We start from the raw sequence: 12,411 nt of genomic DNA on the forward strand, positions 1-12,411 counted from the left end.
AGTCAGACTTCTATTGATACCGGGCATCCCACAAAGATATGGTCTTCCGACTCTGGAGCTTCATTACACATTCTACACAAGTTTGAAGAGTTTACGCCAATTCTGGAGAGATTCTCCATACATGGAAGTTTTCCAAGACCAACTCGCCAAGCTAGAACATTTAGTTTACCCGGAACCAGAGGATTCCATACCCATGCATCGTCACTACTATGGGGGAGAACCAGATTGTCGATATGTACCCTTAGCGATGAGACAATGTATACCCCAGACGACTCAAGTGACCAAATCCATTTTAGAGAGCCATCCACATTTACTTCCTGTTTAAAATGGTTTACGAAAGACACCTGATCCTTTGATAGAAACAAAAGGTAAGAAGATATTTAATTTCTCTTAAAATAATTGATTTTTTGGAAAGGGTTTAAATAAAAAACACGTCACCGTTTAAACGAACAAATTAAATTGAGTTCAATAAACCGGAAATACGTGACTGACAGACTGAGGCACGATTGGCGGGTCATAAAAAATGTAGTATTTGACTCGGATTCCGTACACCGACGGAGACACCTCCCCCGACGGTGTCGTCATGTTCATTTCTTGAAGCAAACGACGACTTCAACAATCAACCCAAATCCCAACAAATCCATTTACTAAATTATTGTTGCTTCAGATCTCTCCTTCTTCGCTGCGATTAGTTAGGGTTTCATTATCTTCTGTCTCTTACATATGCACCATTACCATTACCATTACCCCTACCGACACTTGTACAGATTTATACTAGTGTGCGTTGGTCGATGAACTAATTGGATCATGCATCGTGATCTGATTTGAATTCTTGTTTCTTACTGATCTCTTCACTTCCTAATCTCTCCCGCCAAAATGGTTGTTTCTGGACCTTTAACACCTGGCCAGGTAAACATAAAAACTGCTAATGCTTGTTTGATAAACTCTTCCATTGATCACGATGTGTAGTTGTTGGGATTTGATTTCGTTCTTGAGCACCAGATCAGTGTGTGGACTTTAATAAGTTCATTAAGTGTGAATGTGTGATATGATATGTTCAGTAATGCTCCATGAATTCCATTGTAGGATCAAAACTTATGTAATAATGAGTTATTTAGTTCACTTTTAACTCTTAGAATATTAGATCCTGTTAGAGAATGAACTTATACTGGACTTCTGTTTGCAAGTTTTTAAGCATTTCACTCAACATTGAAGATAGTTGCTCTAATACCCGATCTCAAAATTTCCCGTTCACCATTGACATTACCTCTGTATATGAAATCATTTTAAATAAGAGGTCAATCCATTGGCTCCATTCATAGCGTCATTGATACAAATTCATTGCCCATGATATCTGGCACTGTTTTATTGCAGGTTTCCTTCTTGCTTGCAATCATTCCTATTTTTGTTGCTTGGATATATTCTGAGTGGTTGGAATACAAAAAATTATCATCTGCATCTAAAGTGTAAGCTTATTAACAGAGTCAAAGCTTTAGATCATAATTACAATATTCCATGTCTTTTCTGAACATGGAAAGATACATTATTCATCACTGAAATACTCACCCCTGTTTTCTGTGAACAGTCACTCAGACAACAATTTGGTTGAATTGGAGACCAACACAAAGGAGGAAGATGACCGAGCTGCTTTGTTGGAAGGAGGTGTCACAAGATCATCATCATCATTGAAACAGCCTGTTACAGCCATTAAATCTAACTTAATTAGGTAAGTCTATCGGTTTGATGAATATCCATATTTTGTTTTTCTACCATCCTCATTACTTACTGTACCTTTATTTTCTGCAGATTTCTGACAATGGAGGATTGTTTTTTGCTGGAGAATCGAGCAACCTTGAGAGCAATGTAAGTCATATGAATTTGTTGGTGTTAGATTTTATATTGATACTTCTTTTTCATCTATAAGCTTATGATCTATACAACATTATGCAGGTCAGAATTTGGAGGAATTTTGTTCTATTTCTATATATGTGATCGCACCAATTTGATTGCAGAATCTACCAAGGTGAATTTTTTTACCTTGTTTACACTAACTGAAAACCAGGCTATGTTTATTTGTGTATTTTAGTTGATACCCTTTTTCTTGAACAGAGCTACAATCGCGATCTTTTCCTCTTCCTATACATTCTTCTTATCATAGTTTCAGCAATGACTTCTTTAAAGAAACATAGTGACAAGTCAGCATTCTCTGGAAAATCAATATTATACCTCAATCGGCATCAGACAGAGGAATGGAAAGGATGGATGCAGGCAAGAATTTTCTCAATATCTTTACTCTGAATTCAGCTTTCTTGATAGTAATATTATATCATTTTCCATAAAAACAACAGTTTTCTAAGGGTTTATCTATGAGTAACAACATACATGAATATTTCTAAGGGTATTATTGTAATTTTCCCTCACCCCTTTTTTTCTTTGGTGTAATTTTGACAGGTTCTCTTTCTGATGTATCATTACTTTGCTGCTACAGAGATATATAATGCTATTCGTGTGTTTATTGCTGCATATGTCTGGATGACTGGTTTTGGAAACTTCTCATATTACTACATCCGCAAAGATTTCAGTATCGCACGCTTTGCTCAGGTAAACTTTTAGTACTGATGAGAATTAGGAGGGGCGTTTACGTCATTTAGGTCTTAAACTTAATATTATTGTTTTTTCTATTGCAGATGATGTGGAGGCTAAACTTTTTTGTGGCCTTTTGTTGCATTGTACTTGACAATGATTATATGCTCTACTACATCTGTCCAATGCACACACTTTTTACTCTTATGGTGTATGGAGCACTTGCTATTGGTAGCAAATATAATGAGATAAAATCAGTGATGATTACAAAGATCTTTTCATGCTTTCTTGTGGTTATCTTGGTTTGGGAGATTCCAGGAATTTTTGAATTCATCTGGAGCTCATTGACATTCCTATTAGGTTAGTTTTACTCCATCAAAACTAAGTTTTTTTTAGTTATGATTTTAGTTTTAAAAATGAGGTCCTTGAGAGTAATTTGTTGCTTGTACAGGGTATAATGATCCTGCAAAACCGAATCTCCCTCGATTACATGAGTGGCATTTCAGATCTGGGCTTGATCGATATATATGGATCATTGGAATGATATATGCATATCTTCATCCTAATGTAAGATTTTGAAAGTTAACCTAAATGCAAGAAATAGCAACGTACTTTCATTTCTTTGTTTATTATAGAATGCTATAATAAATAAATAAATGAAAGTACGTTGCTATTTCTTGTATTTAACCTTTGAAGTTATATAAACTCAGGTTGAAAAGTGGATGGAAAAACTTGAGGAGTCTGATAGTAAGCGGAGACGTTCTGTTAAAGCAACCATTGTTTCAGTGTCTGTTTTGGTTAGAATAAATCTTCTCTTTTTTAATTTAATTTATTTTTTTCTTATAAAAGGCTATATTAATTATATTAGCTTCTTTTCAGGCTGGATATATGTGGTATGAATACATATACAAATTGGACAAAGTTACATACAACAAATATCATCCCTACACATCATGGATACCTATAACGTGTGTAATTGATTCCTTCTTTGATTACTTACATATATTTTAAGGCTAAATGCAAGGTTAAAATAGTCATTTTTTTTCTTGCAGTGTGTACATTTGCCTGCGAAATTTCACTCAACATCTTAGGAATTTCTCATTAACCCTCTTTGCGTAAGCTTCCCTTACCTATCACTATTTTAATTCTCCAATTTATGAATATATCATTTATGCATATTTACTTTAAAAAAATAAATTAAAATGTACAATTTCTATATTTTAATAGGTGGCTTGGGAAGATTACATTGGAGACGTATATATCCCAATTCCATATCTGGCTAAGGTGCATATTACTATTTTCTCGTACTCCATTAAAGTCGAAAATTTACAAATTTGCCCTCATTTATTTTATTTCCCAATAACACAGATCAGATATTCCCAATGGACAACCAAAGTGGCTTCTATCTTTCATCCCAAATTATCCTATGCTCAATTATATGCTTACAACTGCAGTATATGTTTTGGTGAGCAAAATTATTATTGTTCTAAATAACCTTTTTAAAATTTTATCTTTATCATATAACATATTAAATCTGTTATTTTTCACTTTATGCAGATATCTTGCAGGCTTTTTGAATTAACAAACACACTAAAATCAGTTTTTATACCTACCAAAAATGATCGACAACTTCTCTCTAATTTTCTTGCTGGAGCTGCAATTTCCACATGTTTATACTTAATTGCTTCACTTGTGGTTCAGATTCCTCAGTAACCGGTAATAGCAACATACTTTTGTGTTTTATATTATTTAACACTATAAATTTTTTTTGCTTAATTATGTTGTTAATGTGTGTTTACAGGATCTTACATACATGAAACATGAAACATACATACAAACATATGTAGATCATCTTGAAACAAATATACATCTTCATTTTTCATACAAGGTACAAGGAAATCCACACCATTGTTGTCTAGTTTTACAAAAGATGACCATGACACCAAGTCTAGTTCTCATCAACCCTTATATCCATACATGTAAACATATGTAACCTAGATCTGTTCTTTGTGTTTGTGTTGGTTGTAATCATTAATCTACACAATTACATTCTTTAAGAATGTAAATCATCCATGCTCACTTTTCTATTAGACATTAAATCTCATTTACTTGATGCTCCTCTAAAGTGTCGACATTAAACAAATCAGAATGTAAATCACGCTTCCCAACTTAAATTTCAATAATTTTTTTTCATTAACATACATTATAAGGAAAGGAACACCTCAGTAAGTCTATTTTTCATCCTAAACCGTGGCCTGGAATCAACTAGTTTCATATAATAATAACTTCACCATGGAACATTCATGATTAACGGCACCAAACAAACCTACAAAAAAGATCATTTATGTCACCACGATTAAGGGAAGGTCAACCTCATCATGAATGAAATATGAATCACCAACATATATAAAACATATCACATCTATAATAAAGGATCATACATAATATTGCATGCAAGATAAAAAAACAATAATAATCCCTTTTCAAAGTCTGTCTTGAAAAACCGGTCCTATAGATCATGTTGAATGAGTTGAAAGATGCATATACAGGTTGTAGTTGTTGGAGATATGCCCACTGACACTATAAGTTAGTAACACTGCCAAAAGCAAGAAATAAATAGGTACAAAGACTAGTTTATTATTTATTATGGTTTAATTAGAAATTAAAAGAGAGGACTTATTTTGTAATAAGTCAAAGGTTTAAATTATGGAAGACACTTGCATATACCGATGATCACAGATTCCCTATTCTCCTGAGCGAGAATCAATAGGTTTGAACCTATTCATTGATGGTGGTGCTTGAACCTACACATGTTCTTTCATCCTCAATGGATCTTCAGTCCCAACTCTTGAGTCATACACTCAACTTCAGATGGACACACACACACACACATTCCTTCCTAACTCATCCTATGACGCGGTATCTATAATAGCAACATTGTCAGACCGAACAATCATATCCTACGAGACAGACCCTAGTATTGAAGACACCTTCCATCTCTCTTATCTTTCCTTTGCTAACAAATCGATCCTTCTTCCTTAGGTGACGGGAGGTCGACATACAATCCTATCACATCAGGCATCAACTTTAACCATTGGCTGCTCAGTCCCTAACGAAGGTTGGAATCCTTCCATCGATTACCTTGATCACCTTCTTCTTAAATCTTACAACTAAAGTCGGTTACTACATTGAAAAATGTTCTTAGAATCAATCACTTTCTTACGTAGATCTACATTAATTAGACTTAATCCTTCATGGCCACTTGGGTCCAAACTTAGAGCCACACTCCTAGGCATCACCATAAAACAGGTAATGATGGAAACAATGCAAAACAAATTTATAGCGTTAGCCATACTATCTACCCAACTACCAGTGGCTTAGTAACTTTGTGACTTTTCCTCATCCAAGTGCGAGTCATGTGCTTGGGTAGTATAGGCCTATACTACCATTCACACCTATTCATACTTGTCCCAAGAATTTTCCCGAAGTAACTAAGTCACTTTTCTACACTATATACGATGACCGCTAAACATATATGTATGTGTCCCAACAAGCATATACAACAAATTGTCCTAGACTCTAATAGGATTTTGCATCTCTACCGATGCCCTACCCCATGAATATATGCCTTATCAAGCACATACTATACTTCCTAGACTCTCATTCTAGAATTCCTTCCACTTCACCCTGCTATCAGCTGATGAAGAACTTCTGCCAATATGAACTAATTATTGGACGATAAAGCACCAAAAAAACTTTAGAGACGGATTCAACAAATTCCTGAAACATTGTTGGTTAGGGAGGGGAGCAGATAGTGTGAGTTTTGTGGTTGTTGCTGAGATTGAGGATGTTGTTGTTGCTTTGATTGTAGAGAACCTCTCCTTTATAGCGTATTGACAATTTCACCTCTGGTTGTTTTATGGGGGCATGATGACAAGTTCGAGTTATGGGTGCTGCTTGTTTCTTAAGCCATTGGAAAATGTATTGTTAATTTTGGTAAGCATTGCTATTTTTTCACTTGGAGCTGTGGTTGATCTTTTGGGGCTATATACATCTCATTCGGGGTGTAGCTACATAAACTTAAGGTGGGTCTTAAGACCTACCTAGCTTTTAATATTTTCTAGAAATTATATAGAAATTTTTTTAAGACCTTCCTTTTGGTATTGATAAAAAATTAAGAACTTACCTAATTGCAATGAGGGAACTATATTGTTTCTCAGTTTCTAGTTCTACATTCGCCATTATTGGGTGATAATCCTAGGGGCAGTTCCACTATGGTGCCCATAGTGGCACCGACAACCCATGGTTTTTTCGGACACAATGTAAAATTTTTCGATTTTATTTTTTCTACTCTTGTGCCACTATGTAACAAAAAAGTGCCACCGGCAAAACCTACTATGAAATCTTGCGTCCGTCCCTGGATTAATACCGTGTGACTTTTGGTGATAATTTTACTGATGATCAAACGTAATTCAAAAATCGAACTTAATTTAAGAAATAGGCTGTTGGAATTAAAAGGAAGCTGAGGTTAATGATATTGTAAGTAATGTTATTGCTGGTTCCTTGTGGTGCAAGATGGAATTATTATCTTTGACTTATTTTCCCCCCGGAGGTTGCTCATGTTCATTAAAGGTGCTGTTGAATTTTGGTGAATATATAGGCATAAGTATTGGAATTAATAGGGAGCCTCTCTCATTCTCTCAAGTTAGTCTTCCTCAAGTTTTGGTCCAAGAATGGACTCTTTTTCCCCGTTGTTTTCCTTAAATGTTGTTGTCGCTTGTAGTAGAGTTCATTGCAATTTCGCTTGCATTTCATGATTTTTTTTTGATTGTATTTTTTTTTTCTTAATATAATTTTATGCCGTTCTAAATAAATAAATAAATTCAAACAAGAATAAATGATCACTTAAATTTATGGTCGTTTCTTTATTTATTTCAGTACATAAATGATACTAGAAAAGTTTATATAAACTACTTAGGTCCACAAGCCAAAGATAAATACATCACATTCACATCCGAATATTAGATACGAAATTTAAGGAAAACTCAAAGTATGAGATTTTAGTACCAAAACATTTTCGCTAGGGCCTACCCCAACCTCCATTAGATAGGTGGGTAAATAGGATTAATAATTCTTCGTACATAGGCTTCTTCGTTATATGAACCAAGTGACTACAAATTAATTGCTTCACCTTGAAATCCTCATAAACATCTGTCGAGTTGAGTATCTCATATTTATACTGATTTATTGATACTAAAGAATTTAAGAGAAACTATCTAGGGGAAGACTGGACTTGGCTGTAAATTAGAGTTGAAGCTCAATCAGGAGCGGATGCAAGATTTCACAGTAGGGATTGCACGATAGTAGAAAAAATAAAATTTTAAAAGATTTTGAAAATTTTTCCACTGCAGCCAGAAAAGTTAGGAGTTGCCGGTGCTACCGGTGACCCCCTAAATCCGCCCCTGAGCTCGATATGTTAAGAGTATGTTGATCTTTAGCGATATGCAACAATCAATCTTCGATTGAAAGAAAAACTAACCTAAAGAAATATACTAGAAAAGAACTATAGATATGTAGAAACTAGAAAAAATGGAGACTGTTTTCATTATGTTCCAATACCTTTTTCGTTTTTTTTTTTTTTTTTTCAATTGCGAATATCAAGTATCAACCATTGGCATATGGTGTGCATCCTTTAATAGCTGATGCGCTCATGCACATATACACCGGTTGATAGTGTATAGTGTGTGTATAAGGGTGCTAATAATTAACATCTAAAAGGATAGTACTAAAATAACTCCAAAAAGGGTTTTTATCTCTTAGTTTTCAAAAAATGCCTAGTTTTCAACAAAAGCATTATATAGTGTGTATGTATAAGGGTGATATTCTGCACCTCCTGGTTTATTTTTAGCATGGTGACTACGCGCCGAGTTGAGGTTGGGTCCGGTTCGGGATCAGGAGCTGGCCGTCAAGGTGAGTCAGCTGCATTGGATGACAGGATTAGGGTTGTTGCTTGTTTCCGAGCTCAGTTACCAAAGATGTTTGGGTGTATCAAGATGTAACATCCCAAATTTCGAGTCCAAAAATTTCGTTTGTACTTAAGTAATTTATAAATTCGTTTACTAAAAACATTATCAATATCATATCAATCTATAAAACCATCATGAACATGTCTCCAAAATCAAAACATCGGACATTAGTATAAATCAGAGTACAATCCCAGAAACTCATTGCGGAAATCATGTGTGTGTGATGCGCTGCTACGCCGCCGACTCCTTCCCCTTGGATGAAGAGGTAACTGAAACCAAAACTGAAACTGTAAGCACAAAGCTTAGTGAGTTTCCCATCATACCACATACCATATAATCATACACGCTGCCAGGCAACTCTGGGGTGCCTGACCTACCCATGTCAAACCATTCTGTGGTGTTGACTACCCGTGTCAAGCCATTCTGGTGTGTTGACTACCCATGTCAGGACATTCTGGAGTGCCTGCCTACCCTCCGGTCTATCTCACCCGGTCACAGGGACTATTTCACCCCTACTACTATCACATAATAACATATCATAAACATGCTGTCAGACATATCTGGGGTGTCCGACCTACCCTTCGGTCCTAACAACCGATCGGGGGACTATTTCCCTCCTACTACCACTATCACATAGAACATATCATACTGACACATAGAACATATCAAGTAATAGCAAACCAGACAATTATCACAAAGACAATCATCTCAACTGTAAACAACTACTAGTGGGTCGGCCTTGGTGCCTTAGACCCGCTTCTACTGGAAGGTAACTCACCTGAATGTTGCGTAATGTCTGAACTGTCCTCGGCGTGAAAATCGACTCTCCTCGACTCCTTAATCCCTACACGACAACCCTTTTAAGTTATCAATTTGTACTTGTAACCCTTAACCAGGGTCAACTCAAATTCGGTCAAAGTCAACTTTGGTCAACATCCAGTTGACTTGACTCGCCGAGTTGGTCTACCAACTCGTCGGGTCTATACTCCTCCAACTCAATACAACTCCCGACTCTACTCGTCGAGTCTAGCAAGAACTCGACGAGTTATCCTTCAATCATACCATAAAGAGCATTTTCAACCGACTCGTCGAGTTCCCCTTGAACTCGTCGAGTTCATCTCCCTCATAAGAATGTGTTCAGTCTATGACTCGCCGAGTTGTATGAACAACTCGTCGAGTCCATCTTCATGGTTTGGGAGATTGCCTTGGACTCGCCGAGTTTGTTCATACACTCATCGAGTCCCATGATTTCCAGGTCTATAATCTCGTCCAAATTTGTTGAGTCCTTCTCTAGACTCAACCAGACCCCCAAAACAACAAAGGTTGGGGAACCACTACCCGAATCGCCGAGTACCAAGAACAACTCGCCGAGTCCACTAAGGTCCATGTCCACAAACTCGATTTCTGCTATGCTCCTCTCATCCAAAGGGTAGATCTGACCTCTTAGGGTCGATATAACACATAAAGTCACGAACTTTACGTCCATGCATGGGTCTTTAAGCTCAAAAGGACCAAAAATGAGACCTACAAGATACATGGGGCTCTCATGGCCATAGAGTTGACACCTTTATGCCATGAGACCCCTCCAAAGACCAAGATTTGAAGCCATAACTCCATATTACACTCCACAACCCGAAAATGGCTTAGAATGCCCTAAATATACCAAAATCCAAGCCTTAAAGATGATTAAACACATGGAAGATCAAGATAGACGTTTTTTTTTTACCTTAAATGAGCTGAAAATGGAACACAATCTTTGGATCTTCTAGCTTGAACTTAAACTCCCAAGCTCCTTTCCTGTTCTCGAGCTTCACAATTCACCAAAATGCACAAAAATGGCCTTAGAACACTCAAACAAGGCTAGGGTTTCAAGCTTATGTCTTTTGGAAGTATAAGGGACGATGGAGGCTGAGATGGGGAGAGATAAGTTGTTTAAATAGGGTGCAAACCCTCAAATTTAGGGTTTCACTCAAACAACGTTTACTCGCCGAGTCGGTCTCCTGACTCGTTGAGTAGATCACTTAAACTTCTCGCGGATCATGAGTCTACTCGACGAGTTGGGCCACCAACTCGTTGAGTCCTAGAGAAAAATATAAGAATTGCTTGAATTAAATGCATACAAGGAATCAGGTACTACACAAGACCGTCATGGTTGCATACTTTGATGAGCGTTATGTTGCTTTGTCTGAGACTGCTGCTACTGTAGCCACTGTAGCGTTGTGGCTGCAGGGGTTGGATCAAGTCGGACTTTTCAATATCAAGACTTTGACAATATGAAGCCTTCTCATATTTACGTCAAACTCACACCCCAATTCCTCTCAAATATCATAAAAGTTCCTTCAAATCTTCATATCTTCAGGACAAATTCCTAGTGTATCTTCAAACTTCCAAAGAACATCTTCAACCATTTCCCAGAAAGCAAACTCTTCAAAATAGTTATTAAGAATTTGTAGGTAATTCTTACATAATCTAGTATTCTATAACACATTTACTATTATTTCGATTAATTTTACACACATTATTATGTGTTAAATACTATTAGGATTTCAGATATTTCACGTGTTCTAACCGGAAGAACATCACTACCACATCGTACCCAACGAAGAACACACACTCGAGGTGAGTTCATACCCCTACAATTTTCATGGTTTTTATATGTTTTAGGGAGGAATTCAAGTAAAACACAAGATATATTATGCTAATATACATACCGTTACATTTATATTTTTATTAAATATAAATATACATATGGGTACAAATTTGATACCGTAAAACTTTAACCCTTTTGTAACATGTCGAGCAAAAAGGGTATAATTATATAAAAAAACATATATAATTATTTTATTTCAACTTATTATCATCTCAAATTTGATAATAATATACAAAGGATCCACATTTCAATGAAACATTTATATAAACTATAATATGTATAGTTCATGGAACTTACACACTATTTTACCTGATTGGGGGCACAAAAAATAATTATTTAAAAGAGTAATTATTTTTCATAACTATGTAAACATTTACATGAAAAGGAGTTTTTAATTATACTACATGTGAACAGTCAATATGGCTTTGTGAGACACGTCTTCAAGTACTTACCTAAGTACTAACAAAAGTCTTGTATTATAACCAGAGTCTCCTGGAGGGAGAGTGTGACAATTGTGTATAGATCTATACGGGACTAACAATCCCGCACCTAAACTGTTAGCTACAGTTGGACCGATATGTCTGGGGTGACAAATGTTGTAACATTCCAACACCCGAAGAACGTCGTAACAGGCCAACAGTCGCTAAGTATGGTTATAATAATTCACAAATTGGTATTAACAATACGTTTGGTTTACGAATACATACACGTCTTCAAATGATTTTATTTATTTAAAACTACATTACATTATTTCCCAGTTAATACAGTTACATTTCAGGAAACATACAAAGGGTTTTACACAGATACGATTACAGTACATTATTTTCTAGTACAATATAGTTTACATTCTGGAAACATATGTTCAAACAGTTTTATAAAGATATAAAACTACACTATACTACTACAAAGTACAACAATACTTATACATTTTGGTCTTGGAACATTTACGACTACATTACATATAAAAGAAAATATTGGATTTTCTGGAAGAACATACTATCATTTTCAAGGAAAAAAGACACTTATTTCTCATACAAAATGCTTATGAACTCACCAACTTAATTGTTGACACTTTCTTTGCAAAACCACTTGTATTCTCAGGAAATCAGTAGATAGGTACCCACACATGTTTTGGTGAAGATGGAGCTTAGT

The 12,411-nt window shown here is 35.8% G+C and overlaps 1 protein-coding gene across 1 annotated transcript; it reads left to right on the forward strand.

Annotated features, from left to right (window-relative positions):
* Window positions 1-480: 480 nt before the first annotated feature.
* LOC145062220 (protein REDUCED WALL ACETYLATION 4-like) lies at window positions 481-4,701 on the forward strand. Its single transcript, XM_079009854.1, has 16 exons — window positions 481-909; window positions 1,375-1,466; window positions 1,586-1,726; window positions 1,807-1,863; window positions 1,951-2,023; window positions 2,110-2,268; window positions 2,452-2,601; window positions 2,688-2,943; window positions 3,035-3,150; window positions 3,294-3,380; window positions 3,463-3,551; window positions 3,636-3,698; window positions 3,811-3,867; window positions 3,952-4,048; window positions 4,141-4,299; window positions 4,385-4,701. Exons 1-15 carry the CDS (start codon window positions 877-879, stop codon window positions 4,294-4,296), a joined length of 1,626 nt encoding a protein of 541 aa, XP_078865980.1. The 5' UTR covers window positions 481-876; the 3' UTR covers window positions 4,297-4,299; window positions 4,385-4,701.
* The last annotated feature ends 7,710 nt before the right edge of the window (window positions 4,702-12,411 follow it).

Source organism: Lactuca serriola, chromosome 7 (genome assembly GCF_051521515.1).
Source record: "Lactuca serriola cultivar US96UC23 chromosome 7, Lser_US96UC23_V15, whole genome shotgun sequence".
NCBI lineage: Eukaryota > Viridiplantae > Streptophyta > Magnoliopsida > Asterales > Asteraceae > Lactuca > Lactuca serriola.